Here is a 27,355-nt window from a genome sequence, read left to right as displayed (position 1 = left end):
CATTAAATTATCCTATAAGCCCTCATTCATTTACAGCTTTCATGAGAACCATTAAAAGGGTCAGAGGAAAAGTGGGAACAATGAGAAAAGATAAGGATGTAGTCTGGGTGTGCTTCCAGAAGGTATTTGTTTCTCTGAGCACCCTAACATTTCTCTGATCTGGTGACCACAGTTTTGACGATTGTGATGGTTAGTTTTAAATGTCAACTTACCACAATCTAGAATCACTAGAAGAGAGAAGAGTGTCTCAGTTGAGGGATTACCTAGATCAGATTGGCATGTGGGCATATCTGTGGGGGATTGTCTTGATTGTTAATGTGAAAGACCTAGCTTGTTATGAGCTGTACCATTCTCTAGGCTGAGGGTATGGAACTATATAGGAATAGGAGAAAGCTGGGCAAGTGGGCAGCATGGGTGATTTGTTTCTCTCTGTTCCTGAGTGTAGATAGTGTAGATTTGATGCTTAAGTTCCTGACTTGACTTCCCTACCATAGGGAACTATAGCCTGGAATTTTGAACCAATAAGACTTTCTTCTCTAAGTTGCTTTTGGTCAGGGTGTTTTACCAAAGCAACAGGATTAACAGTAGAATGGCCATCTTTATCTTTGCTCACATCCCCTCCTCAAACTGTGAACTGCTCTGGAGAGAGGCCCCACTTGGCTGCAAGTCAGTGTTGTAACCCAATGTGAACAGAGTGACTGTGTGATCTTCCATTGGCTGGTGGAGACCCGCTTTCCTCAGGTAGGCTTTGTTATGGTAAAACGCTGCAGGTCCCCAAGTGGCAGCAGTGGGCAGTGGGCATGAGACCATGGTGGGCTACAAAGGAGTCAATCCCAGGCAGGGAGCCATGCATCAGGTGAGAGGCAGAGACCTATTAGGCATGGCATGGCATTTATTTAGTGGGTTATGGAAGGGAAAGGGAAAGGGAGGAAGGGGAGAAGGGGAAAGAGTAGAGAGAGGGAGAGAGAGAGAGAAAGAGAGAGAGAGAATGGGGGTGGGGTGGGGGTGGGAGGGAGAGAGGCAGAAGCTGCCTCTTTGGGAAAGAGATGGAAAGGAAGGAACTCAGGCTGGAAGTGGAAGGAAGATCTGCTTGCCTGGGGGAGGGGGGGTTGGTGGGGCTTGTCTCTTAAAGGGACAGGACAGACCATTACAGGCTTGGGAAAAGAGAGAGGGCAAACATGGAGGAGGCAGAATCCAGTGGGCAGAGAAACGGGTTTTGCTGTCTTCCTGAGCATGTTCCTGGTGGCTTCAGCTTACTGTGGATGGGTTTCCAAAGCCCTGGAAGAAATCCTACCCTCAATCCTTAGCCAAAAGCCACAGTCTGGAATAGCCTCAGCTACATTCTGTGCAAGAGATTGGGGTACCTTGGTCTGGGCTCAGCCATGGTTATAAGAGTGAGGATGGTGTCTTTGTCACCTCAGCTTCTGTTGGCTGCCATTTATCCTTCATTAGTCACTGCAGTTCAGGTTATCCGTGCAACCCCTTCACTGTGTTCTACCTCAGGCCTTTCATACTGGCCATTCCCTCAGCTTTTCTGGTTTACAAATACATACTAATGCATTTTGATAGAATTTTAAAAACTAATGAAGTTGGAGCCAGGAAAATGGCTTACTCACTGGTTAAAGCACTTGGTCTGGAGGAATTAGGACTGGCATTTGAATCCCCAGAATCCATGTGACTACCAGCTAGGTGTGATAGCCTACCTGTACTTTCAGGCTGGGAAGGATGGAAGACTCCCAGGGCAAGCTGGCTAGCCAGCATAGCCGTAGCAGCAACCTCTGGTTTGATTGACAGACTCTGTCTAGATGCATAAAGTGGAAGAGTGGTGGAGGATGCTTCTCGTCATCAACCTCGAGTCTTCACAGTTACTCACATATGTGCCCAAACACGCGAAACATGCACACACACCACAATACACACATGAAAGATGAAGAAAAGATGCTTTAAAGAACGAAGTTTATCCTGCTGTTTTGATTAGAGCAGTGACTCTCAGTGGTTGAAGGACCCTTCCACAAGGGTTACCTAAGAATGTCGGAAAACACAGATTCACATTATGATTCATAACAGTAGCAAAATTATAGTTTTGAAACAGCAATGAAAATGATTTTATGGTTGGGGTCACTGCAGCATGAGGAACTATATTAAAGCATTGCAACATTGGGAAGGCTAGGGACCACTGGATTAGGGACCCTTGAGGTCCCTGTGTCCAGGTTACTCCCCATGACCAGAGCTATTTTTTCCAGCCTTATCTGTTCTAAGCTGGTTTTTCTAACCTAAAAGTGCAGGCCATGCAGAATGTCCTTTTTTGCAGGCAAGCCTATGTGTGCAAGACAAACCTGTCTTAGTTCGGGTTTCTTTTACAGTGATAGAACACCATAAGCATTTGGGGAAGAAAGGGTTCATTTAAGCTTGCAGTTCTATATCACAGTTTATTACTGAGGGAAGTCGGGATAGGAACTCAAGCAGGGCAAGAAGCTGGAGACAGGAGAGGATCCAGAGGCCATGGAGAAATGCCACTTACCGGCTTGTTCCTCATGGTTTGTTCAGCCTGCTTTCCTATACCAGTCAGGACCACTGGCCCACAGTGGTGTTACCTGCTGTGACTGGACTACCCATATTAGTTGTCATTCAAAAACTGTACCACCAGCATGCCCGTGAGCTAGTCTGGTACACATTTTTGCAATTGGGTTTCCTCTCCCAAAATGACAGCAGCCTGTGTCAAATTGACATAAAAATTAGCCAGCTCATCTTCCATTTCCCTTTATTAATAATGGGATAAAAATAACAGGGCTGGACTTCCTGGGCCCTGTGGCACCTGGAGCAGGAATCTAGGGCATGCTGTACTCACTGCAGTGCCTGGTTGTTGGGGTCTCCATGTGACACGTGTCAGCTGTGCAAAAGGTCAAGAGTGATATGGATTCCCGCTTTCACGAAACACACGTAACACTCATCTTTTTTCTGAATCAAAAGGAATTCTGTAGTGACACCAAAAGTTCCCATGTTTTTCTCTATCTTCTCTGTCCCTCCCTGATAGTAAAGTATTATGATTTAATTTTATATGCAAAGAAGGAGACCCACAGAGGCCCAGCAATGCGCTAGAGGAATCAGGGCTCTAGGTCAGACTGTCTGACTCTGAAGCCCACAGTCTTTTCACTACCGTGACGCAATTTGCCTTCAGAGGGTAGGGGAACAGGGGCAGAGGCATTCTCTCTTCTGGCACAGCCACATCTGGATCCGATGCCTGTGCAGGCATGTGTTAGCTGGGAAGCCTAGGACGGCAGGAAGGTGAAGGGAAGAGCTTGAACAAACAGGATGGGCAGCAAAGGTGGGTGCTTAGCATGTGTCAGGGAAGAGCAGCTCCGGACTGCATGCAGGCATGCCATGAGGAGGCCAGGGACTTGGGGATAAGGCTGGGAGGTGGGGTGAGGTCTCCCTAAAAAGGATTTGTCATACAGGCTTTGGCTTGCCTGTAAAATATGCCACAGGATAGGACCTTATAGATAATGACAGTCTAAGGCAGCCAGACACTGACAGAGCTTATGCAGTAGTTAACTTAGTAGTTGTGGGCTAGGTCTTTGTGCCAGGCAGTGCTTGGCACAAATTCTTGGGACAAGGAGAACAAGACCGCAGGAATCTACCTCCAGGGAGCTTGTATCCTCAGCTTGCATGTTTGGAATAGAAAATTCTGTGTACAAATAAGCAGAGAGGCTAATTCTAACTGAAACAGAGTGGTCAGAAAAGTCCCTCTGGAGGCTGAGTCCTCGAAAGTGAGAAAGGACTTCTGTGCAAGACATGAACGGTAGAAGGCAGCATGACAGAGACATCGACTCAGACTCTGGGCTGGACTGTCTCCATTACAATCCAGCGCAGCTACTTTCCAGCTGTGTGGCTTCAAACAGGTCATCTAGCCTCGCTGTTTCTCAGTTTCCTCATCTGAAAAGTGGCAAAGTTAATAGCCAGGCTCTCAGGGTCATTGATAAGAAAGAGTGTCGGACTTAGTACATGCATAGACTGATGCCTAGCCCAGCGAAGGGCTGGGACAAGAGGCCACTGCTCCTGAAATACTTTACACCAGTGGTGTGTGAAATAATTGGGGCTGTATTAGACGAATGGGAGACAGAAGGTTGACCAGTATGGCTAGGTCCTGGAGAAAAAAGGATGGATGGAGGGTGCGTGCCACTGAGCAGGAAGGGGTTCAGAGGCAACACCCACCGAGTGACCAGGGAGGCACATGCTCTCTGTAACCTCTGGACTGGCGCTCTTGGACTTGGACCAGAAGACAAGCCAGAAGAAGGGCTGGGAGACTGGGCCTATTTAATATGTAAAACTTGTAGGATTTATGGTAGAATATAGGTGAGAAAGGAAGGAAGGAAGAAAACAAGGAAAGAAGGAAGGAAAGGGAAAAAAGGAAGAAAGGAAGGAAGGGAAAAAGGAAGGAAGGAAAAAAGGAAGGAAGAAAGGAAGGAAGGAAAGAAAGAAGGAAGGATGGATGGATGAATGGATGGAAGGAAGGAAGGAAATAAGAGTAACATCCTATTTGTATCCAGTCAGCTCTGCTGGGCAGGAATGAGAGGAGAAGATGGAGCCATTTACTGGGATGGAAAACCTGGGGGACAGCAGGTTTGAGGGAAAGTGGCCTGTTTTATAAGAGCCCTAGTGCCTGCTCCTGGGATCTTTAGCAGGGGGTTGGAATGGAACAGGTGTGAACAATAGGGATTCCTGACACCCTGGGAAACTCTTCCCTTTATTTTTAAGTGCCCTGCCTGACAAATCAAATGCCCACTTCTAGTTTGTGACCTCCAGGTGGTCCCCAATCTTCTGCCTGGCCAGATGATAAAATGCCATACTGAGAGTAAGCTTTAAATTGACCCCAGGAGAACTTGCGACAGGGAAGGAAGGTCCCAGCAGCATGGACCATCTTCATTCTGGCTTTGAGACTTTATGCCCAGGCCTGGTTCCTCTTCCTCTTCCGCAGCCCTTTACTTAGGGACTTGTGTGTGCCACGCCTGTGCGAGACTGGAGTGAGAGTATGAAATGATGTGGCTCTGCCAAGGGAGGCTCTGTCTGGTGGGCATCTGAGTTCCTGCCAAAGGGTGTGATGTTCTGTGCCCAGCTTCATTTGTTTGATGCGCTTTGATCTGTTCAGCCCACAGCCAGCTGGTAATGATGTGGTGATTTATGCTTCTGGACATAACAGTGCTGGCAGCGCATGCCTGAGCTGATGTCCGGGAGGTGTGTGTGTGTGTATGTGTGTGTGTGTGTGTGTGTGTGTGTGTGTGTGCATGTGTGTGTGTGCATGTGTGCGAGCGCACACACACACATACTAGCTCTAACTAAGGGAGAATCAAAATGGAGCTGAATAAGGTCTGTGAAATAGAGTTCTAATCTCAGACCTGAGGCTCTCCTCCTGCCCATGAAACTTCACATCTTGCTGAATCCCTGCTTAGGCAAGCAGTGGTCATGCAGCCCAGTTCTTTTCCTTCATGTGTGTGAAGTGGGCAAATAGCACCACCCATGTCCTCCTCTACCTCAGGCGAGCCTTCCTGCTTACACCCCTCAGGATCTAGGCGTAGGAGGTTCCAAACATTGTGCTGATAGCAGTTCTTTTTCTCACGAGATGGCTGGAATAGCTGCTTACAGGGTAGCAGCCATGAACATGAGTGCCTGCTTTTCTCAATTCCTCAGGAACACATGACCCGTCCTTTTCTTCCTTCTGTCTCTCTTCTAAGCATGCCTTTTCTAACACCGTGGACTTCAGTCTTTCCCTAATGCTCCCTCCCCACCATGTGGCTGATGGTCCATCTCATGACTGCCCTCCATGCTTAAAGAACCCCCCCTCATTTTTTTCTTTTCTTCATCTTTGTCCTCTGCACAAATGCTGAGAATTTTTTACCTTACCATTCTAGGATTTTTATAAACTCAAATAAAATTCCTCCCCTAACTTCAAAACATTGCTGAAGGAAAACAACAGGATTGATTTTGAATCTTATAGCCTGCATTTTCAAAGTTGTCCAGGGCTTAGGATGTGCACCGGTTTTTCCTTCTCGGAGTTGGTTATGTTCTTTGGCTCACTGGGACTCAAAGTGTAATTTCTAAGGCATGGCGTGGGAGCTGGTTAGAAGCGCCCAGGTAGAGGGAACATGACCTGCATTTTAATAAGTTCCACAGATGGTCTTATGTTTGGTCAAGTGTGCCTATTTTAGGGGCTCATTGGCATATGATGTAGAAGGTGGTCCCTGGTGTACTATAGTGTTCTTAAGAAGCCCATAGGAAAAAAGTCTGAGTACCGCGGGACTTGGCTTAGCCTAACATAAAGATCATGGTGGAGAACTGAGTGGCATTTAGCAACGTGTTGCACAGGCTTCTGAAAAGTAAAATTCTTCTCCTTTGCCAGAAATTAAGGTGACTTGACTTTGTTGATCAGGGAGTGGGATATTTTTGTCTCACAAGGAACATCTGGGTTTGCTTATTGGAAAAGAAACGGCTCAGGGGCTTGAGCCCATGTCTGAGAAGGCTGTCAGAAGGGACTGGGTGAGGGATGGAATGAAGGCCCCTGTGAAAATTGCATCTTGGAGGAGAAGGACTTTTGAGGTTGTTTTATGGGACAGGGGTCAACTCAGGTGTGTGTGTGTGTGTGTGTGTGTGTGTGTGTGTGTGTGTGTGTGAGTGTCCTTGGCAGTTCAGGAGGAGTTGGAGGCCCAGTTGTCTGAGATGTCATAGAAACCCAAGCATGTGATTCTTAATTGAACCAGTCCACTCTTCCTGTGGTTTGTAATGTGAATGCCACAGCAGAGAAGAGAGAAGGATTTGCAGAGCCAGAATCCAGTGCCAGCCTGCCCATTCACTGGTCCTGGTTACACCAAATCATTTAGCTCTTCCTCAGCTGAAAACAGGAATACTATTTACCTCAAGAGATACTGGGGGCTGGAGAGATGGCTCAGAGGTTAAGAGCACTGGCTGCTCTTCCAGAGGTCCTGAGTTCAATTCCCAGCAACCAAATGATGGCTCACAACTATCTGTAATGAGATCTGGTGCCCTCTTCTGGCATGGAGGTGTACATGCAGGAGGCACACTGTATACATAATAAATAAATCTTTAATAAAAAAAAGAGAGATACTGTAAAACCAAATAGAAATTATGGGAGTAAAGCTGCTACCACTGCCTGGCATAGAACACAAAATTAATAACTGTCAGTGTCTCCCTGTCTTCTTTAGGCTTTTTTGTTTGTTTGTTTGTTTGTTTTGTCTGGGTGGAGTATAATGTGCTCTCTGTTTGAATAGTCACATTGGCATGTCTTAATCTCACCCATACTTTTGATTCTTCTTAACTGCTCTTCCCTGATTTATTAACTAGGGTGTTTTAATGAGAGCAGATTTAATGAGAGAGATGTACAGAATCCTTGCATCTTCATATCTATGGTGGCTGCTAGGGCATCAGACAGGAAGAGTTGGATGGGGCTCCCTTGGCCATCACCACTGGAACCTGTTCTATGTTGGATAGTAGTGTTTTAAAATGACGGCTGACTGGACCGATGCACCAGCACTTGAATTTAGAGCATGCTCAGATGTGGCAGATTGCAAATGAAATCAGACTCTTACCAGCATACATGACATGCCTGTCCTTCATCCTGATCCATTTTCCACAGCCATCACAAAATACTGTGGGCTGAAGGAATTTACAAAGCAACAAATATTTGAGTTCTGATTCTGAAGGCTAGAAGCTGAAGAACCAGCGTCTGGTGAGAAGCCTCTGAGATGACTGCGGGGTCAGCAAAGTACAAGTGATTTCCTAACACCTTTTAGGTTGTTGCATCAGTCACCAGGGTTCCGACCCTAGACCATGTCACCTCTTACTATGCCCCGCCACCCAGCACCGCTAGGCTGGGATTAAGTTTCCAGCCAGTGCATTCCAGTATGGGGTGATTTTACTTTTCCTGTCCTCCAGTGAGAAGCCCTCCTGACTGGTGGGAGTGATTCACAGTATAGCCACGTTCTTCCCTCTGCTTTCTCCGCTAGAATGTACCACAGCCCTCTTATCTCCCAGGACATCTTCATCCTCCATCTCACGTTTTCCTGTCTTCCTGGAAACCTACCACTACTCACGACAGGCCACAGGGACCCTTCGCACTTGACAGTTTGGATAACATTACTAATAATACTATAAAAATAGGTTTTGCCTGTGAGCCCTGGGTTCCCTGAAGTCAGGTTCCGGCAGTGTAGTCAGGAGTTTTACCTGGAAATACTAAACGCTTCTTACAACAGCAACTTGCATGATAGTGCCGGAAGCTCAGTGCCAGGTCTTGGGTCTCAGGTGGGTTTCAGGCTGTATCCACACACACAGACACTTACATCTAGCACCACTCAGGTGGAGGGGATTCAGGAAGATGAAACAGAGGGTAACTGATGGCTGGATCTGAGTGAGCATCAGAGCCATGCATTGCATCTCCATAAAAAAAAAAAAACTTAGAGTAGTCAGGAAAAGGGAGCAAAGAAGAGGTCAAACTAAGTCAGTTTAACATGTCACTTCATTCTATAAGGGACTGGTACGTAGAGCAAAACAAAACGCAATTTCTAAGATAGCAGGACTTAGACAAGCAAGGAAAGTGAAATCAGGACTAGGGAAGACAAAAGCTCACACAGTTCTTTCCGAATGACTCGGCTTCCCTCAACTGACAAAAGTATTTTCCAAGTTGTCTTCTCGGGTTGGCAAGGGCTTCTTTGATTTTTTCCCCCTGTCTATGCTCATTTCAAGGCAGGCTGAGCAAGCAGGAAAGCCCTCCTATCTTCTGAAAGGCTTTGTGAATGTTCTTAGAGAGAGAGAGCCTGGAAGGTCCACCATCTCAGCTACTCTCAATGATGAGCCCCCATGAGTCATCACAGAGTGGTTTTCTTCTCTACACGAGGCTGATCAGAGTTGGCTTGACAACCGAACTGGCCTGCAGGGTACAATGAGGCAATGCCCAGTGGGGAGAAACAGCACGGAGGGAGGGTAGTGATGCTTTTTATGTCTCTGGGTAGAGCCCGTAGTAGGTGGCCTAAGCTCTGCTTTTGCAAGGAACAGGCGAGCACAGGACCCTCTGCCGTGCTTCCAGCTTGAGGTAGAATAGGTGGGGGCTTCCTGTTCACCTTGGTTGTGTGTCAGTGAGGCTCACTGATCATTGGATGTTGAACATCGATGGATGTCATGGTTTACGCTCTGGCATAAGATCATACTGAACTCAGTTTTCAGACCTGAGTTACTAGTTATTTCATCTTAGGTGATGTTAAGAATATTTTCTAATAGAGCCGCTCCGCTGGCGCAAAGGAATCCAATCAGACCAGATTAAATCAAATTAAATGCCCGAGTTTAATAGACGGCAGACTCCCGGGTGGCCAGAGCACGGCAGGGAGAAGACAGAGGGAGCACACACGCAAACCCAAAACCACGTGTTCCTTTCTTTCGGCAGGAGCCTAAATATCCAGTGGGAGTGGTCCTGTCCCTCCCTGGGGAAGGGTCAGCACTTGGCAGGCTGGGAGGTTCCTGGAAAAGTTCTCCTGCTCTATCAAAATCAGGTCTGGTAAAAAACGAACAGTCTCCGGAGCCTTTTGCTAACCCCAGCCAGTTTCAAGCATATTTTACAGGTCACTTCCCCTGGTTTACAAGCCTGTTGGAATGAGTCCTGGTCATCCTGCCCTTATTAGTGAAGATGCTGCTCCTACTCATAACTGTATTCCAGGCTCTAGGTGCCAGGCAGGCGACCTTCCCCGTCTTCTGTCTGCTGTTTACTTGCTTTTGCTGGGGCTGGGGACAATAGAGGAGAGGGTCAGGCTGCAGCCTGGCTCTTGGCTAAGAGTAGTCAGTCTTCCCTGGGCTTCTTGTTAATCTCTCCCTTCGTTGTGTTAGTAATATTTGTGTGAACCTGGGAGGACTTTGTGCATGTTGGGCAACTGCTCCACCGCTGAGCTATATTCTCAAGACCTTGTCCCCCCAATTAAAAAAAATGTTTTGAGACAAAGACAGGGTGTCATTAAGTTATCTAGTCTGACTCTGAACTTATGATCCTCTTGACTCGACCTCCTGAGTTGCTAAGAATCCAGACCTGTGCTACCAAGGTCCGCTCTTTCCTTCTTGAATGCAAATGAGCTATGTTGAAAGGCATGGAATTTGGATCCAAATATTTGGTTAGAGGCTGTGCTGCACAGCTGCGTGGTCTTTGAAAAACTGCCCACCCTTCCTGAGGAATGGTAGTCCTATTTAATGTGAAGGCGGGGGCCGTGAGCAGGGGTGTGCACATTCATCTGGGAGTTTGTCATTCACTCAAGGCATGATAAATATTTTTGAGTGGATCTTTAGAGCACATATGGCTATACAAGGATATCAATGTCTTTGTATCTTTCTGTCTTCCTGTGCTTTTCCAAATGTTCTTGGCGTCAGACACACTCTGCATGGTGCACTGTGGGAGCCTGACCGCTGATCATTAAATAAATATTGTTCCTAGGCTTTAGGCACTGAGCAGAGCAGCTTTTTGTTGCCTATTCGGCAGAGAATCTGCGCTTATGTGGGCGTCGAGTTGAAATGGAGGGAGAAAGACTATAAGCCTTAGATGCAGGCAATCGGTGCTACAGGAGGGGATAAAGCTAGAAAGGTGAGGGGGAGCAGAGCAAGGGGGCTATGATGGAAGTCTCCACTTGGAAAATATCACCCAAGCAAGGAGTCTTTCTCCCAGCTCATCACCTTGCTTTTCTGATGCTGTTTGGGTCTTTGTAAGTGGACAGGGAGGTGAAGTTAAGCCCTTGTGGGCAGTTCTGAGCTTTCTTTTATCTGGTACTTAGAAGGGGTACCTGGACACTCATTGCAACTTCTCTGGGAGGGCCATTGGGTCTGCCGTTTCACTTATGAGGCTTCTCAAGGGAGTCCACCTGCAGAGGGTCCCTGGGCACAACCCAGGGCTTAGGGCAAACAGCAGACTTGGGTAGATGCCCCATAGGAAGCCAGACTTTGCCTTAGGCTGCACTCCCTGTGTATTTTTCCCTATAGTTGGCATCTCAGCTGCCTTTACACTCACCCAGGTGTCGGGGCTTCCAAAACATGCGTGGCAGTGTTTTGGGTTCAGTTTTGGTTACAAAGCAGTGTGCACCTGCCTGGTTTACTGCCACAACTGTTAGGTCTTCCGAAGTTGTCATGGCACTCTGCTGTCCTTCCTAATGGCCTGGATTGTTTGTGGCTTGGCTGCCACATCAAAGCCCTTCGGTGTTTGGTGGTTGGGACGCTGTGAGTTAATTTTCCCACCGTCTCACTAACCTTTGTCTCTATGGAAAGTCCATACTTAGAAATTTGCTTGTAGACAATTTTATTGGTTTATTTATTTTAGGGAAAACATGTAGCAAGCATGCCAGGGATGAAGGGGGAATGCAATTTTAGATCGCTGCTTCTGACATACCAGCACACCCCATTGCCTTCCCTCCTTGGTGGGACTCTGCTCCATGGGCTCTGGGATGCGGCCAAGATCAATGTGACCATCAAATTGGTTTCCTACTAACTATACTTGTATATACATAGATGGAGAGACACAGCCACCTCCCTAACTGGCCTGTGTGTCAAGGCTGCTGCATTCCTCTAAGAAGCAAGTTCTGTTGCCCAGCTAGCCCCCTTCTATACCCCCCACAGTGCCCTGTATGCATGCTATGCATGGGGAGTTGGCAGCAGTGTGAGCCAAATCCTTTTCCTCATGATCGTCCCTTATGAGAAGAGTCTCCTGCCTGCCGATTCTCACAGTCACATCTGCAGCCTTAGCTACTGAATTTGACATAAGCAGAGGTGCACTTCCGCTTCTGACAGAACAGAAGCAATAGTGTCCTGAGAAGAAGAGAACAGGAGCGCTAGTTTTGAAGGACTCTGTTGTGAATTTTACTTTAGTAAAGATGTAGGGGGCTGGAGAGATGGCTCAGTGGTTAAGAGCACTGGCTGCTCTTCCAAAGGTCCAGAGTTCAATTCCCAGCAACCACATAGTGCCTCACAACCATCTGTAATGAGATCTGGTGCTCTCTTCTGGCCTGCAGGCATACATGCAGACAGAATACTGAGAACATTGTATCCATAATAAATAAATAAATCTTTAAAAAAAAAGATGTAGGGAACAGTGGGTCATCTCTCAGAAGCGCTGTTCGGTTGGTCTAAGCTGTTGTCTGGGCACAGGGATTTGAACAGTTCCCCAAATGAGTCTAACATTCTACCAGGTGCAACTGACTAATGTTGAGCGTGGGGGGCAACTTGGTGTGGAGAGGGGAACAGTACTTCTTGAGTCTTACAGGGAGAGCTCTCTCATCACACAGGGCATGATCAGGGGCAGGCCTTAGATCTGGATCTAACACGTATTGTATGTGTATACGTGTGTGTGTGTCCACAATCATAACAAGCAAACACAATAGCTAACTCTTCTCTATCCTTTTGATAGAATATTTTTACTGGATATAAACATGGCACATGCTTATCCTAAATTATTGCCTTTATGCAGAAGTATAAAAAGGTAACAAATCTGAATTATTGCCTTTAGTCAGAAACAAAAAAAGGTAACAAATTTTTCTCAAATGTGCCACAAAGAAAAATAATTATTTCCACATCTGGCAGTATATATTTTATTTTCATCTCTGCCATCCATATATATATATATATGCTTGTCACACAGCTACACTGACAGACTATTGCATATATAACTAGAATCTGTGCGTTTTGTGCTAACAGGATAGCATGGATGCCTTTCCATACTTCTGCAGTCATCTGGACACACTTTGCCAAATTCAAGCTCTAATTAAGCTGATAAATGAAGCGACTATTAAAGCTTTGTGTCTGTGTGTCTGTGTGCGTGTGTGTGGTGTGTATGCTGTATCTAGGTGTGTGATATGTGTATGCTTGTGTGGTGTGTATGTTGTATTTGTGTGTGTGTGTATGGTTGTGGTGTGGTGTGAGGGGTGTGTGTGTAGATGTGTGTGTATATATATGTGTGTGTGTGTGTATGTAATATAAAACTCATAACACATGAAGGCTCTTCTGCTGCTGAAGAGCTTGTCTGTGTCCAAGCCCACAGACAATGGGCCCTCAAGCCTATCTAAAAGTGTGTGGCCCGAAAGTGGAAGGGCTTAGTCAGCTGGGTGTGATCACTCTTTGTAGTACTTTTCTCTGTGACAATGTTGTTCCTCTCTTTAAGCCCTCCACAAGGCCCTGTTGACACTAATCTCTGGACCAGGAGGGCAGCGGGTAAACCACAGTACCAATAAGAAAAGAGCTGTGTCTCAGACAGCAGGCAGAGCTATCCATTGTTGGGGGCACGCGTTCCTGTCTGGTGGGCCTGGGATCTTATATCCCTAAAGATGTCAGTAGCATGTACTTATATTTGAAATCTCATAACTGTTTATCAGTATAGGCAGCTAACTATTTAACACTTACAAGCTTGTGGGCCCAAATGAATCAGACCTTCATACAGATTGGCCAGAAGCCTGCCGGAGATGTCTAGTCTAGATGCTGTCGATGGCATTTCTTATCTATCCAGTTTACTTTAGTTCTAGAAACATCAGCTGACCACATTATTCAGAGTGGCAGTCATTAGTCAAAAGAATAGAAATATGAAAATTAAAAATTAAAGATCTTGCGTTGGATGGGGCAGGTTACAGCTGATTGCCAGCTGTTCTGAAAAATTCATCCCAGACCAGGAGCCACCAAGGCCCTTGCAATTTTTCAGGAATGGATTTCCTCAGATATATACCATCCTCGCTGAGGTTGAACTCTGCGTTTGTAGTCTGCAATTCAGAAAACCCTCTAGGTAGTTCTGGTTTCTGCTGAAGCTGGAGAGCTGGGTCTGCAAGGAGAATGAAGTGAAACACAGGCCGGCACCTGGGATGCACTATGAAATGCTTTTATGCATTAACCTGAAGACTAAATCAGGGTCGGTTTGGTGAAGACCTAGGAGGGGCGTTTGCACGAGAATATGTGAAGGGTGTTATATTGAAAGATGCCGTGGGAACTGTCATCACTGAGGTTTGGAAATGTATCCCAAAGGCCTGTGTGTCTAAGGCTTTGTGCCCAGAGTGGCACTACTGGGGAGGGTGAGACCTTTACAGGGAGACCCTGCTGGCCAGCCTTTCGTCTTTGGAGGTATTATCTTGAAGGGACTGTAGGATCCCAGCCCCTTCCAAATTCCTGCTTGCTTCTTGGTTATGGCATGACTTAGTTGTGCTTTACCAAGACCTCCTACTGATGCCATCTGACACTAGAGGCCCCTGGACAGAACAAAATGGATCTTTTGCAAATGAGTCCCTTCACGCAGCTGCTGTAGTGACAGAAAGCTGACTAACTCGTAGTGGAAGATTAAGTTAATGTCAGGGCTTTGATTCCAGGCCAAGCGAGTTGGATCATGTATTGTAGGCTGTCCCTGGAAACCACTCAGCAGGGAAGCATGGCGTCTGTGCTTCATGGGGAACAATCATTCCGGCTGTGCTTCATGGGGAACAATCATTCCGGCTGTCACATCACTTCTGGGTAGAGGCAACTCTCCTGGCACCTCACTGGCCTAGATTTTGATGCCTGCCTCTCCTGATATAACTTGGATCGGGGTCAGCAATTCCCATCCTTGGCTAAGGTTTTTGGGAGGGGAGTCCCAAGACTTGGTCTGAAATAGCAACCCGGGGAGAATGTGCCTTTCTAAGGCTAGACGTTAGGTGATCCTTGTGTTCACAGTCATTGCAATGGTTTTTGTAACCCTGCTTTGAAGGTAGCCTATCGCTTTCTGCAGTAAAGGTGTGAAGTTTTTTTTCTTTCCTTTTTCTTTTTTGTGGAAAAAGATTGTTCTATTTTTCAGAGGTATACAGGGTCTAAAGAGGAAACAATTTGAACTCAAGGGCTGGAGAAGAACACATGTGCATATCCAGGTCCAGTCAGGTTCTGTGGAGGCCCGGAAATGTGAGCCGGTTCCAACACTGACCACAGGTCAGAGTGTGGAACTTTCCTCTAGTTCCTTTAAGGTTATTGTGCTTCTACCTCAAAATGAAGGTCCACCTAGGTGTTGCTCAGAGAGTTCTGTTCTCTCAAGCTTATTGTCAACAGGTATGGCTAATTGCCAGACCCAGCACAATCTAGCTCTAGGAATAGAGAAGTAGATTTGTTCTTACCTTAAACAAAAGTCTAAGGATCCAACCAAGTCCCAGTTCCCTTTATGGAGATAACTTGGGATTCCACCCAGGGAGTGGTTTGCCCACAGAATGTTTTGGTCTAGGGTGTGAGCGTGACTTGTTTTGTTCTAGCAAGAGAATGTTTAACTATGAATTTAGCCTGCAACTTTCAATTTGTCTGTTCATTTCCTTATATCATGTTAATGCAGCCTTTTGCCTTACTCCTAGCTTTTGGGGTCAGGAGTATTTGAAGCAGTTGGAAATTAAATGCAGGAGAGTTTTCAGTGCACACTGGAACTCCCTCCCGATACTCTTCTGGGTTTCTCTGTTTTATTATTTTCATTCGTGTCTTCATCTTCTTTACTATATTTCTAAATCCCCATGTCCTTACCCTGGTGAGAGGTATCTTTTGTCCAGGATGGTCCGCGACAAGGTCCATGTAAGGGTCTGAGTGTGGCCTAGGAGTTCTTCAGAGGTGAGGTGCAGTTCTGCCCTGTGGCAGGCCGGCTTTGCCTGGAGGAAGGAACTTCAGTGCAAACTGTTGGTGTTCAGCCGGGCAGTGGTGTCGCACGCCTTTAATCCCAGCACTCGGGAGGCAGAGGCAGGGGGATCTCTGTGAGTTCGAGACCAGCCTGGTCTACAGAGCTAGTTCCAGGACAGGCTCCAAAGCCACAGAGAAACCCTGTCTCGAAAAACCAAAAAAAAAAAAAAAAAAAAAACCAAAACTGTTGGTGTTCAATAGTGATTTTACCAAAGGCCATAGAAGATGAGAGAAATAGAGCCCTGGGCCCTACCCTGAGATGAGAATCTTGTTACTTTGGTCCTTGATATGAAGGTTTGTGTTTGAGATGCTGTGATGTGTGCAGTAGCACCTCCCCCTGCTGGCCATTTTGTATAATGCAGCAAAAGTAGAACCACCGTGGGATGATTCCAAAGCCAGGAACAAGGAAACCAAGGTTGAAAAGTGCAAACGCTGTGAACTTTAATTTACCCCAGAGATAGCCATGGCTCCTTTCACCATTTGCAAAATGATCCTGTAAAATGATATTCCTGAGACTATCAGGAGGCTGATATTCTCGTGTCCTGTGTTAACATCATACGCAGCAATGATTACACTTCGATCTCTTCTGCCTGCTGTTGGTATTTTTTTTTTTAAACCAAAATGAACAGGATTTTCTTGTTGGTTGGACTGTATGTCATTCCAAAATACATCACAAACATTTATGTCTGTCTTTCAGGGATATAGAAAACAACACATATCAATCTTAATGGAAGTAAAAACATTTAAATTTAGCAATGTCTGGAAGATGACTCAGTATAAAAAGTATCTGCAGTGCAAGCAACTATGAGGACCTGAGATCGAATCCCAGAACCCACATAAAAGCTATCTCCCTAGTAGGAGCCTTCATAATCCCGGTGCTTCTACAAGGATATGAACGAGAGAGACAGGAGAATCCCACGAGTTCCTGGGCCAGCTATCTTTGCGAACACAGTGGAAACAACAGAGACCCAGGTACAGGGATGCTCTTTATTAGACTCTCTGAGTAAAACTGGCAAGAACTAAAACCTCAACCTAGTACATATAGAGAGGTTAACCAGATTACATCTAGCAGATCCCCACACAACTGGCCATCCTTGTGCACCAAGCCAGTTTTACTCAGATATTCTAATGAAGGTGGCTGGGGCTAATTTTAGGTGCTAATACAGGCTTGGAAACCCAGCAAAGGGAGGCTGCTTTCTCCCACTTAAAACTCAAGCCTCGCTGACTGTCAGAGTGGTCAGGCAGTCAGTGGTAGCATGGAAATACCTGGAGCACATGTCAATTTTAAAATTTACATTAAAACAAGTAAATTTAGTGGGGGCATGGTGGCACACACCTTTAATCCCAGCACTCTGGAGGCAGAGGCAGGTGGCTCTCTGTGAGTTCAAGGCCAGCCTAGTTTACAAAGAAAGTTCCAGGACAGCCAGGGCTGTTACACAGAGAAACTCTATTTTTTGATAAAACATTTTTTTATAAAATATATTTTGATTATATATTTAAGTATGCTCTATTTCATTTTCTGACTCGCCTACCACATTTTACTTCATGTTCTCTCTCTCTCTCTCTCTCTCTCTCTCTCTCTCTCTCTCTCTCTCTCTCTCTCTCTCCCTCCCTCTCTCTCTCTCTTTTACACACAAAACAAAAACCAAAAGCACAAAAAAAGTCAAACTAAACCAACCAAACAAGCAAACAAACAAACAAAAACCTGGGGTCCGTTTTGTTTCAGCTCCTGGGCATGAGGCCTGCCCTGGCGTGTAGTTCATTATAGAAAACTGATTCTTCTCTCCTGACAGCTACCATTCACAAAAGGACTTTGTTCTCTTCCACTTCCAGGATTTTGCCTGTCTCGAATATAATTGTGATGGCCTTGTGCTTGTTTAGTCTCTTTGAGTTCACCTGTGGGTCAGGCCTGTTGGATCTGAATGATGGTGTTTCCTTGATGTTCTCCACCATCTCTGGCTCTCACGATCTTTCTGTCTCCTCTTCCATGTGGATCCCTTGCGGGAGGGGTTTGATGAAGGCTTCCCATTTAGGGCCGAGTACTCTAAGGTCTCTTACTGTCTGCACGTTGTCCAGTGGTGAATCTCTTTGTTAATAGCCGTCTACTGCAAGAGGCAGCTTCTCTGACGAGGGTTGAGTGGTGCACAGATCTCTATGGTTATAGTATGTCATGAAGAGTCATTTGATTGCCACGCTCATTTAGTAGAATAGTACTAGTAGCTTTTCCCCTAACTCCTATGACTGATCTAGTCTCTGGCCCCATTACTACTGTCAGGTGTGGATTATATCTCAGAGTGGGCCTTAAAATCAATTTAAAAACAAAGTGGTTGGTTATTCCTACAACATTTTACTTCAGTTGTATCTGTATGTCTTATAGGTAGGTTGATGTTGTAGGTTGTAGGGTTTATAACTGGGTAATTTTAATCATTACTTTTCTCTTCCGGGAGTGTGCAAAGTACCTTCAAGCACCATAAAAGCTAGCCAGTAGGGAATAGCTTCTAGTGGGGGACCAGCTAGATTTCTCCATGTTTGATTAGAAAGTTCCTTCAGCAACACTGCTTTACCTTCAGGTTGTAAGGGGTAACCAGTAAATAGCATTGCCAACAGCCCATGATTTCTTTCTGTATGGTCCCCTTTAATGTGCCTTATTGTTAACTGTCTCCTCTGTTTTTCCTACAGTTGCAAATGAAGCAGGAGATAAGAATGCCCGTCCACTTGCCCGCTTCTCCCGTGAGTAAATCTTGCTTCACTCTTCCTGGGCTCCTTTAGAAAGTGTTCACTTGAGGCCTTTGCTCACGTGACTCACCTCTATGAGTCTGTTAGGTGTGCTCAAACAGCGATGTAGAAAATGCCTTCCTGTTGGTTAATATTGCACTTGGGCCCCATCACATGTGAGCTGCTCCTGGTCATGGGCTTTTTGGTCCTCGGAACTGTGGGCTCTAAGGTGTGCTCGAGAGTTTTGCTTTTTGGAGCTTAGTTCCCAGAGCAACAGAATCAATCTCACGCTTGCTTTTGAGGAAGGTAGAGCTCCTAGGCTCCCATTCCTAACCTCCTAACCTCCTAACCCAGGGCCTGCATTTTAACAAATCCCTAGTTGTTTCTTGTTCACAGTATAGTTTGAGAGGGGCTGTATAAGGCATATCCTCAGAGCACACTGCAGGGAGGAGGGTGTTCAGTGGTGCTGGAGGGAGGATGTTGGTAGCTATGATGCCTATCCATGGGTAAAAAAGCATCATTGCAACTCACCATGGATCTATGCAGTTACATCACTGTCTTGAAGACGCTTTGCAGTTCAGATGGATTGGATGGCTTTCCCTGGGCTTAGGAATATTCTCGGGGTTGTAGCCAGGCTGTTGTTTCCCACCCAAATTTTCCAGGTCTTGATCTTGACAAGAAAATAGCCACCAAAAGCTTCTCAAAGGCTTCCAGGCCCATACGATCAGCAAATTCCATAGCAAGTTTGTGGATGCCCTGGAATTAAATGGGTTCCAGTGAAGTCATTGGAAATGCTGCAGCCAGAGAAGGGCTGGGCAGAGATGCAGAGATGCTTGCAAGCCTGTTCTCCTTCAAGTTCAGAAATGGAGATTCCCCTGACCCCAATACTATTATTGCTTTACTTGCTTTTCCTTAATTTTATTTATGCTTTTCTGGGCCCTGTATTTCCATCTGAAAAATGGAATTAATAACTTTTATAAAATTGTTAACATTGCAACCCATCATTGCTTTTCCCCACGTGGGGTTGGCAAGATCTGAGTGTGACATGGTCAAGGTGATCTTAACACAAGTTAAATATGATTTTTCTATTTCTAGGGATTCTTCTAAATGCTGCCTTCTCACTCTTTTCAGAAAGTTTTCAAATTTTAGGGTTGATTTCCCAGAGATGGCTTTTATAGGACTGTAATGAGCATGCTGATGAAGGAGCACTGAGTGCTTCCATTGTATACTCTGCAATGAATACTCCTCATGGGCCCTGTTTTTCACTGTCCTCCCACCTGGAACTATTATTTCCAAAATAAGTTTGTCAGTGAGGATGATGGATATGGCTTCGCCCCTTTTTTAAAATTTATTTATTTATTAAAGATTTCTGCCTCCTCCCCACCACCACCTCCCCCAATCAAGTCTCCCTCCCTCATCAGCCCGAAGAGCAATCAGCGTTCCCTGCCCAGTGGGAAGTCCAAGGACCACCCATCTCCTTCTAGGTCTAGTTAGGTGAGCATCCAAACTGCCTAGGCTCCCACAAAGCCAGTATGTGCAGTAGGATCAAAACCCAGTGCCATTGTTCTTGAGTTCTCGGTAGTCCTCATTGTCCGCTATGTTCAACGAGACCGGTTTTATCCCTGGCTTTTTTCAGACCCAGGCCAGCTGGCCTTGGTGAGTTCCCGATAGAACATCCCCATTGTCTCAGTGTGTGGGTGCACCCCTCGCGGTCCTGAGTTCCTTGCTTGTGCTCTCTCTCCTTCTGCTCCTGATTTGGACCTTGGGATTTCAGTCCGGTGCTCCAATGTGGGTCTCTGTCTCTGTCTCCTAAATAGAAAACACTATCCTGAGTGAGGAAAGACAGACCCAAAAAGAGGAACATGGGATGTACTCACTCATATTTGGTTTCTAGCCATAAATAAAGGACATTGAGCCTATAATTCATGATTCTAGAGAAGCTAAATAAGAAGGTGAACCCAAAGAAAAACATATAGGCATCCTTCTGGATATTAACCTTCATCAGGCGATGAAAGGAGACAGAGACAGAGACCCTTTTAAAAAAATTTATTTATTTACTTATTATGTATACAATATTCTGTCTGCATGTATGCCTGCAGGCCAGAAGAGGGCACCAGACCTCATTACAGATGGTTGTGAGCCACCATGTGGTTGTCGGGAATTGAACTCAGGACCTTCGGAAGAGCAGGCAATGCTCTTAACCGCTGAGCCATCTCTCCAGCTCCGTCCCTTTTATTTTTAGTTTTCATCTCTTGAGCAGCAGTCGGGGGATGAATAATCTGGAGTGGAAACTGATCATAACATGTACAGGATTTCCCTCGATGGGAATTCCTGACACGTGCCAGGTGTGCAAAGAGAAAGGGTCCTTAAGCCACGAGGACAGGAGGCTTGGAGCAGGAAGTCCCTTTATGGACGGAAAAGGTGACTTCTTGTAGGTAGCTTCTATAACTTCTAAGCTATGTGATTGGTCTGAAAGGATGGCATGTCACGTGACAGCTTATTAGCTAGAGATAAGTGAGGACACCGCGGGGGGGGGGGGAGTCTATACAGGAAAAGTGGTTCCCAGTAATCCTTCGAGGTGAGGCTAATGCAGAGCAGGAGAGGAAAGTGTCTTGATAGAGTACAGTATCCTGGGAGAAAGCCCGAGGGCATGGTAGGTAGGTGCTGTCTCTTTTTGTAGCATGTACTAGAGCGAGGGGAATTAGGTGGAATTCAGGAAGGGAAGAATACTCTCACTGTGCCATTGTTGAGTTGCGCCTCTCCGTGTGCCAGGATGGTGGGATGAAGCATTCGGCGTGGGAAGAGGGCGAGAACCCGGATGGTACTCTGGAGATGGGAAGATAAAGAACTGGCTTCTTTCTGTCTTTTGCTTTTAACAAGACAGAGATAGGTGGAGAGCCCAGCTAGGGTGTGTTGTTCAGTGAGGCAAGCAGGAGCCTGTGCTCTGAGGTCTGGACCCAATGGGGAGGAAGGGAGCACCGGGGCAAAGAATGGGTCCTGGGAGACTGTGGGTCCTATTTTCCCGTTGTTTCAACCTCTAGCTTTGACTTTTGACCTGCCAGGCTTCAATCAGAGCATCTACATAATAACCGTGGGCAGATGGTAGTGCTGATGTCATCATTTGAAAATGGCACCTGTTGTGAGGGTAGCCATGCTGAGACTAGAGCCCTATCACCACCATCCTGGCCCTTCGCTCCTGTGTATAGAGGGGTCAGAAGGGCCGATGTGGAAAGAAAATGATTTCTAAGCTTGAAAAAGAAAAGTTCTTCCCCATGTCAGGGAATAATGGCCATGTGTAGTGTTCAGGTCCGGCCACAGTGTGGCAGAACAAGCTCAGACTGTGATGTACTCCTTACTCTGGAGCCCCAAGACACTGCAGGCTGCTTTGGGCTAGTACTGTGGAGGAGGTCAGGGCACTCAAGAGACATGCAGAGGACACTGTGGTCCCAAAGTTTACATAGTCACACTGCTTTCTTCTGAAGTTCTCATTGCTTCTCTAGAAGATAGGAAAATGAGTTCTCCCTGATATGAGCAATCATTGAAAGAAAATGGTAGTTTTTGGACTGGAGAGATGGGTTAGTGTTTAAGAAGGCACTGGTTGTCCTTCATTTCCAGAACCCACATGGTGGCTCAGACCTGTCATAACTCTAGTCCTAGGGGTCCCTATGCCCTCTTCTAGCTACACACACACACACTCACTCATAAACACACACACATATATACACACAGGCAAAACACCTTAACACATAAAATAAAAATTAAAAGAAAATAAAGGTTTCTGAAGCAGCAGGAGAAATTGAAGGTAATTAGTAATGCCTTTAGATTTGGCACATCTTATTTGGGAGAATAAAAAATAGATACTGATGGTATCATGTTTTAATGCCCATATAATGAAAGAATTTGGGTTGTGCAGTATGGGGAACTGGATTTGAAACTTCCTAAATTGGACTTTTAAAAAATGGCAGATTCTGTTTTTTAAGTGTTTGCATCCTTCCCATCCCACATGTTCTTTTTAGAGTGTGAGACTGATAAGCCTCACGCTGAGACCTAAGCCTGCATCTTCTCCTATAAATGTAGCAGAAATAATATGATGTGTCTTGGTAAATTATATCATCAAAGACAATGTGGCTTTCACCGTCTGTAAGCTGGGATGTACTAGGGCATTGTCATCTTGCTGCAAGGAGTGGGAAAGAGGAAGTCTAGTGAGATAGGGAATGTTTGAGAAAATAACTCTCTATTCTAGATAATTACACACACACACACACACACACAGTGCTCTCATGCCAACTCATGCCAAGAATTGCTGAGTGGAAAACCTGGATGCTCAGCCTCACAAAGCTGCAATAAGGTGGAACAACACCCTTGCGAGGGGCACCTCAGAACAGATCAGATGGGGCGCTATGGCTTTCCTCTGCATTCTAGTTCTATCAGCCAGGAGCTAAGCATCCCTCTGCTTTCATGCTGGGTGCCATCAGGGGGTCCTGGTGGAGAGCTACCACATTGTTGCCCAGTCACCTTGATGTCATCCTTACCAGTGTTTCAGTAGAGACCACACATGACAAGAAATTTTACCTCTCTCTCCCTTTTCTGGGTATTAATTGGAGTGGCAGCCTGGTGGGGACCTTGGACTTGCACATTCACTTTGCAATAACAAGGTAGAATCCCATCTTTCTCTGCTTGTGTGTCAGAGTAAGACCAATAAAATCCATGCCAAGGCACATTCATTTTTCTAAAAAAAATTCAAGAGGAGTCTTGAAAGCAGCCAGAGAAAACAGACAACCGACTGGCAGAGGGAAAGCAATTTGAATTATGGCAGATTCCTCACGAGATGCCTTAGCAACACAATGCTTTCAGGTGTTAAAAGGAAAGAACTGACAGCCCAGAAACCTGCAACCAGCAGGCTGTTCCTGAGGAATGAAGCAACAATCGACACATTGTAAGATGAAGGAAAAACTCAGACTGAAGGAAGGCTAAAGGAAGTTCCTGAACAAAAGGAAACTTGAAATGAAGAGCCTTGCAAGACCAGGAAGGGAAGAACAGCAGATACCAAGTACAAGTAAATAAAGTTTCATCTCTGAGTTTTCTAAATTACTTATGGTATTTGAAGACAAATCACAAAATTACCTGATATGGTTCTAAGTGTACAAAAAGCAAATACCATAATTAGTATGAGTACTGTTAAATCTATAATTTTATTTTACAGTGGGAAAACAAATGGATCTAAGTGGATAGAAGGGTTCTATACTTAAATTGATGAACAATCACTCTAGAAGACATTTTAGTAGTATTTATTGTTACATTGTTTATCCAATATATAATTCAATATCCAGTATACCTACTTAGAAAACTATAGAGGTACCCTGTAGAGAGAATGGAATTCTAAAAACATTCAAGTAAGTCATGGGAGGAATAGAGGGATGAAAAAAACAGGCAAAACAAATGTAAGTTCCCAGTAATGTAATAACTACATTACATACAAATGATCTAAGCATAGCAATTAATGGGCAGATTTTCATATTAGATTAGAAAACATGACCAACTACGTATTGCTTATAAGAAACAAATGCAACCATTTAAGCAAGTTGAAAGTTGGCCATATTAGATTTAATCAGGGGAAATCTCTAGTGCATCCCCAGATCAGGAAGATATTAGAGACCATGAGATCAAGAGTCAGGAACATTATGTCATGGTACTTGATCAGCTCATCAAGAAGACAGGAACCTCATTTGTTATTTACCAGCGACTGAGATTATGTGAAGCAGAATCTGACAGAGTTAAAATGAGAAACAGGTAGTTAGCTACACAATTATAGTTGGAGGCTTCAACACACCTCCTTCCGTCATACACAGAACATATAGAAGGAAGATGATAGAACTCAAAACCACCAACAATCAGTAGTATTTAAGTTAAGTTGTTAAGCTAAGTGAATAGTTCATTCAGTAACTGCCAAATATGTATTTTCTTCTAAAGTATGCAAAAGGCACATCCCAATAAGTATCACAAAACAATCTTAAGAAATTTAAAAGAATAGACACTATGCAGAATGTGATCTCTAACTATAATGAAGCCAATAAGAAAATCCAAGAGGCAGACCTTAAAACAACTGAAAGTTAACACCACACTTCAGTCATGAAGATGAGGTCAAAAGACGAATGATATTATGCTGTATTAAGCCAGGATAAAGATGCAGTTTGTCAAAGTTTATGGTACTCAACATTTATACTTTTCTCAAAAGGGTTGAGGGGAAAGTTTGTTGCACCTAAATGTATACATGTATTTTTTTTTGAAAAGTCCAAAGCCAATAGTAAGAACTTTGAAAAAGAGCTAAGCAAACTCAAATCAAGCACCATAAGGTCAATAATAAAGAGAAGAGCAATAATTAGGGACATTAAAAAACCAAGATACATGGATATACTGTAAAAGATAGACTATGTTTATGATGGCAGTCCCAGAAGGTATAAAGCTCTGTACTCAAAGCCAAGCAACAATATAGCTGCCTTTGTACATATTATGATGCTGTCACAGTGAAGAAACAGACTAATTGTATTTCTAAGAATGAATCACCAAGTGTTGAGCCACACTTGACTGTGAGAAAAAAAAACAAAGACAGCAAAAAATGGGTTTTTGAAAGATCCATAAGATTAAGAAACTTCTAGCAAATCACAAATATAAGAAATGAAACATGAAACCATGACCAGCATGTATCAGAGGAACAATAAGAGATTCTGAACATCTCTGAAGTAGATACTTTCCAGAGCTTTGATGAAATATACTTCACTCCTGCAAAAATATACAACCTATCTAAACTGAAACACATTTAATAGCACTGTCACTGTTATGTGATTAGAAACCTCCCTAATAAATTTAAGGTCTATGTGTGCTGTGGGATAATGCTTTTGTACACTGTAAAGATTTGTCACTCATATTGGTTTAATAAAACACTGATTGGCCAGTAGCCAGGCAGGAAGTATAGGTGGAGCAACCAGACTAAGAGAATTCTAAGAAGAAGGAAGGCAGAGAGATGCAGTTGCAACAAAATGAGAATGCCTTATTGAGAAAAAGTACAAAGTCGCATAGATACACATAGATAAGAATTATGGGTTAATTTAAGTTGTAAGAGCTCATTAAAATAAGCCTGAGTTAATAGGTAAAACAGTTTATAATTAATATAAGCCTTTGTGTATTTCTTTGGGACCGCATGGCTGCAGGACCAGGTGGGACAGACACTTCTGTCTACACACGTGCTGTGACTGGAAACTGCAAACAAAAGCAAGTCAGCATCAGCTCTTTACCATTTCTTTTAGAAACTGAAGGCTAATTTATGAAGCTACCATTGACTTGATGCTAAAACGAGACAAAGATGGCCCCAGAAGTAATACAACATTACTAACTCATTTACTAGCTGTCGAACTTTGAATAGATTCTTCAACATTTTCTACATTGAAACAATAATGTCATTTTTAACTGGTAAATCTATATTTCTTCTTTTAAATAAGGATGTTATGATATGACATCTTTGCTTTGATCCCAAGTGTAGGAGAAAGCATTCATCTTTTTGTCCTTTAGTTAACTGGAGAGGTTCTTACAGACCAAAACCTTCTATAAATGCAAAAATCCCCATCAGAGTATTGGAAAATAGTCCCTAATAATATGTGTATATATTTGAATAGTAGATTTTAATCAGCTGGGGTTAACTCTAGGAATATCAAGATCATTGATTGTTCTAAGTCAATATAGCCCACTATACTAACAAGCTACAGTAGAAAATCATACAACATCATATTATTGATGTAGAAAGAACACTGAGAACCACTCAGCAACTACCCATAGTAAAAATAATTTCAGATTTTAGGCTGGTCTGTTGATTAGCTAAAAGGTATGTACAAAGAGAACCTCTCCAGTTAACTGAAGGTCAAAAAGAATGCTTTCTTCTACACTTGCGAACAAAGCAAAGATGTCATATCATAACATCTTTATTTAGAATTTTTTTAAAGTTCTAGTTGATGCCTCAATGGATAAATAATCAATTCAAAAAGCCTATCAGAAAGAAAGAAACACAGATTTACCACTTACAAATGACATTATTGTTTCTATGTAGAAAATATTGAAGAATCCATTCAAAGTTCAACAGCTAGTAAGTGAGTTAGTAATGTTGTATTGTACAAGATAAAATGTAATCCTATTGTATTGTTGTATACTGGGAAGAAAATTGACACAATGGTGTTTATAAGTACTCTAACTAGGTCAAATGCAAAGGTGTGGACCCAAGACTTATACCGACACTGCAGTACTCATGAGAGGAATCCTAGAACCTCAAAGTGCAAGTCATCAGATAATTCACCCTCTTTTAATTATGGGAACATATTCTAGATAGGTGATTTGACATTGTGTGAACATATACCTGGAAGATATATACACAATGATGCCATTATGGTATGACATCTTGAACTGCCATTGGATATACAGCCTGTTATTAACCAACCTGTTACATGGTACATGACCTTGCTGTGCTCGTAGATTGAAAGGTACAACATATTAAAAACATTAGTTGCTCCTGTGTTGATACCCAGATTTGACATAATTCCCATCAAAGCACCATCAAGATTTTATATAGATATAAATTAGAGTTTTATATATTCTGTAATTTATATAAAAAATAAACAAAACTGTAAAGTCAAACAATTTTGAGGAAAAACTTAAGGACTAGCCTATTTGATTTCAAGACATAATAATTAAGACCAAGAGGTGCTGGTGAGAGGATACAGCCACAAGTTAGCTAAATAGAATGAAAAACCCAGAAATGGACTCACAGGAACTCAACAACACTGCAAGAGCAATTCAGTGGAGGAAATATGGCCTTTTCAACAAGTTATACTGGAATATTGGATATCTGTAGACAAGCTACATGGACATAGCAATAAAACAACTCTAGTGGCTCATTACTATAAGTCACTGGTGT

General features: G+C 44.1%; 1 protein-coding gene across 5 annotated transcripts in view; it reads left to right on the top strand.

The window, feature by feature from the left end:
- Positions 1–27,355, top strand: part of Pde1c (phosphodiesterase 1C) — a 433,383-nt gene that overhangs the window by 60,803 nt on the left and 345,225 nt on the right. For all 5 annotated transcript variants that reach the window (XM_050155518.1, XM_050155519.1, XM_050155515.1 and 2 more), the window contains exon 2: positions 18,361–18,411. In XM_050155518.1, the coding sequence (XP_050011475.1) occupies positions 18,361–18,411 (51 nt within the window). The remainder of the gene's footprint in view (positions 1–18,360; positions 18,412–27,355) is intronic.

The sequence above is a fragment of the Alexandromys fortis genome, unplaced genomic scaffold, assembly GCF_014885135.2.
Source record: "Alexandromys fortis isolate MF-2015 unplaced genomic scaffold, M_Fortis_MF-2015_v1.1 scaffold_93, whole genome shotgun sequence".
Classification (NCBI taxonomy): domain Eukaryota; kingdom Metazoa; phylum Chordata; class Mammalia; order Rodentia; family Cricetidae; genus Alexandromys; species Alexandromys fortis.
Note: the sequence above shows the minus strand (reverse complement) of the source record. Positions and strands in the feature narration are given on the sequence as shown.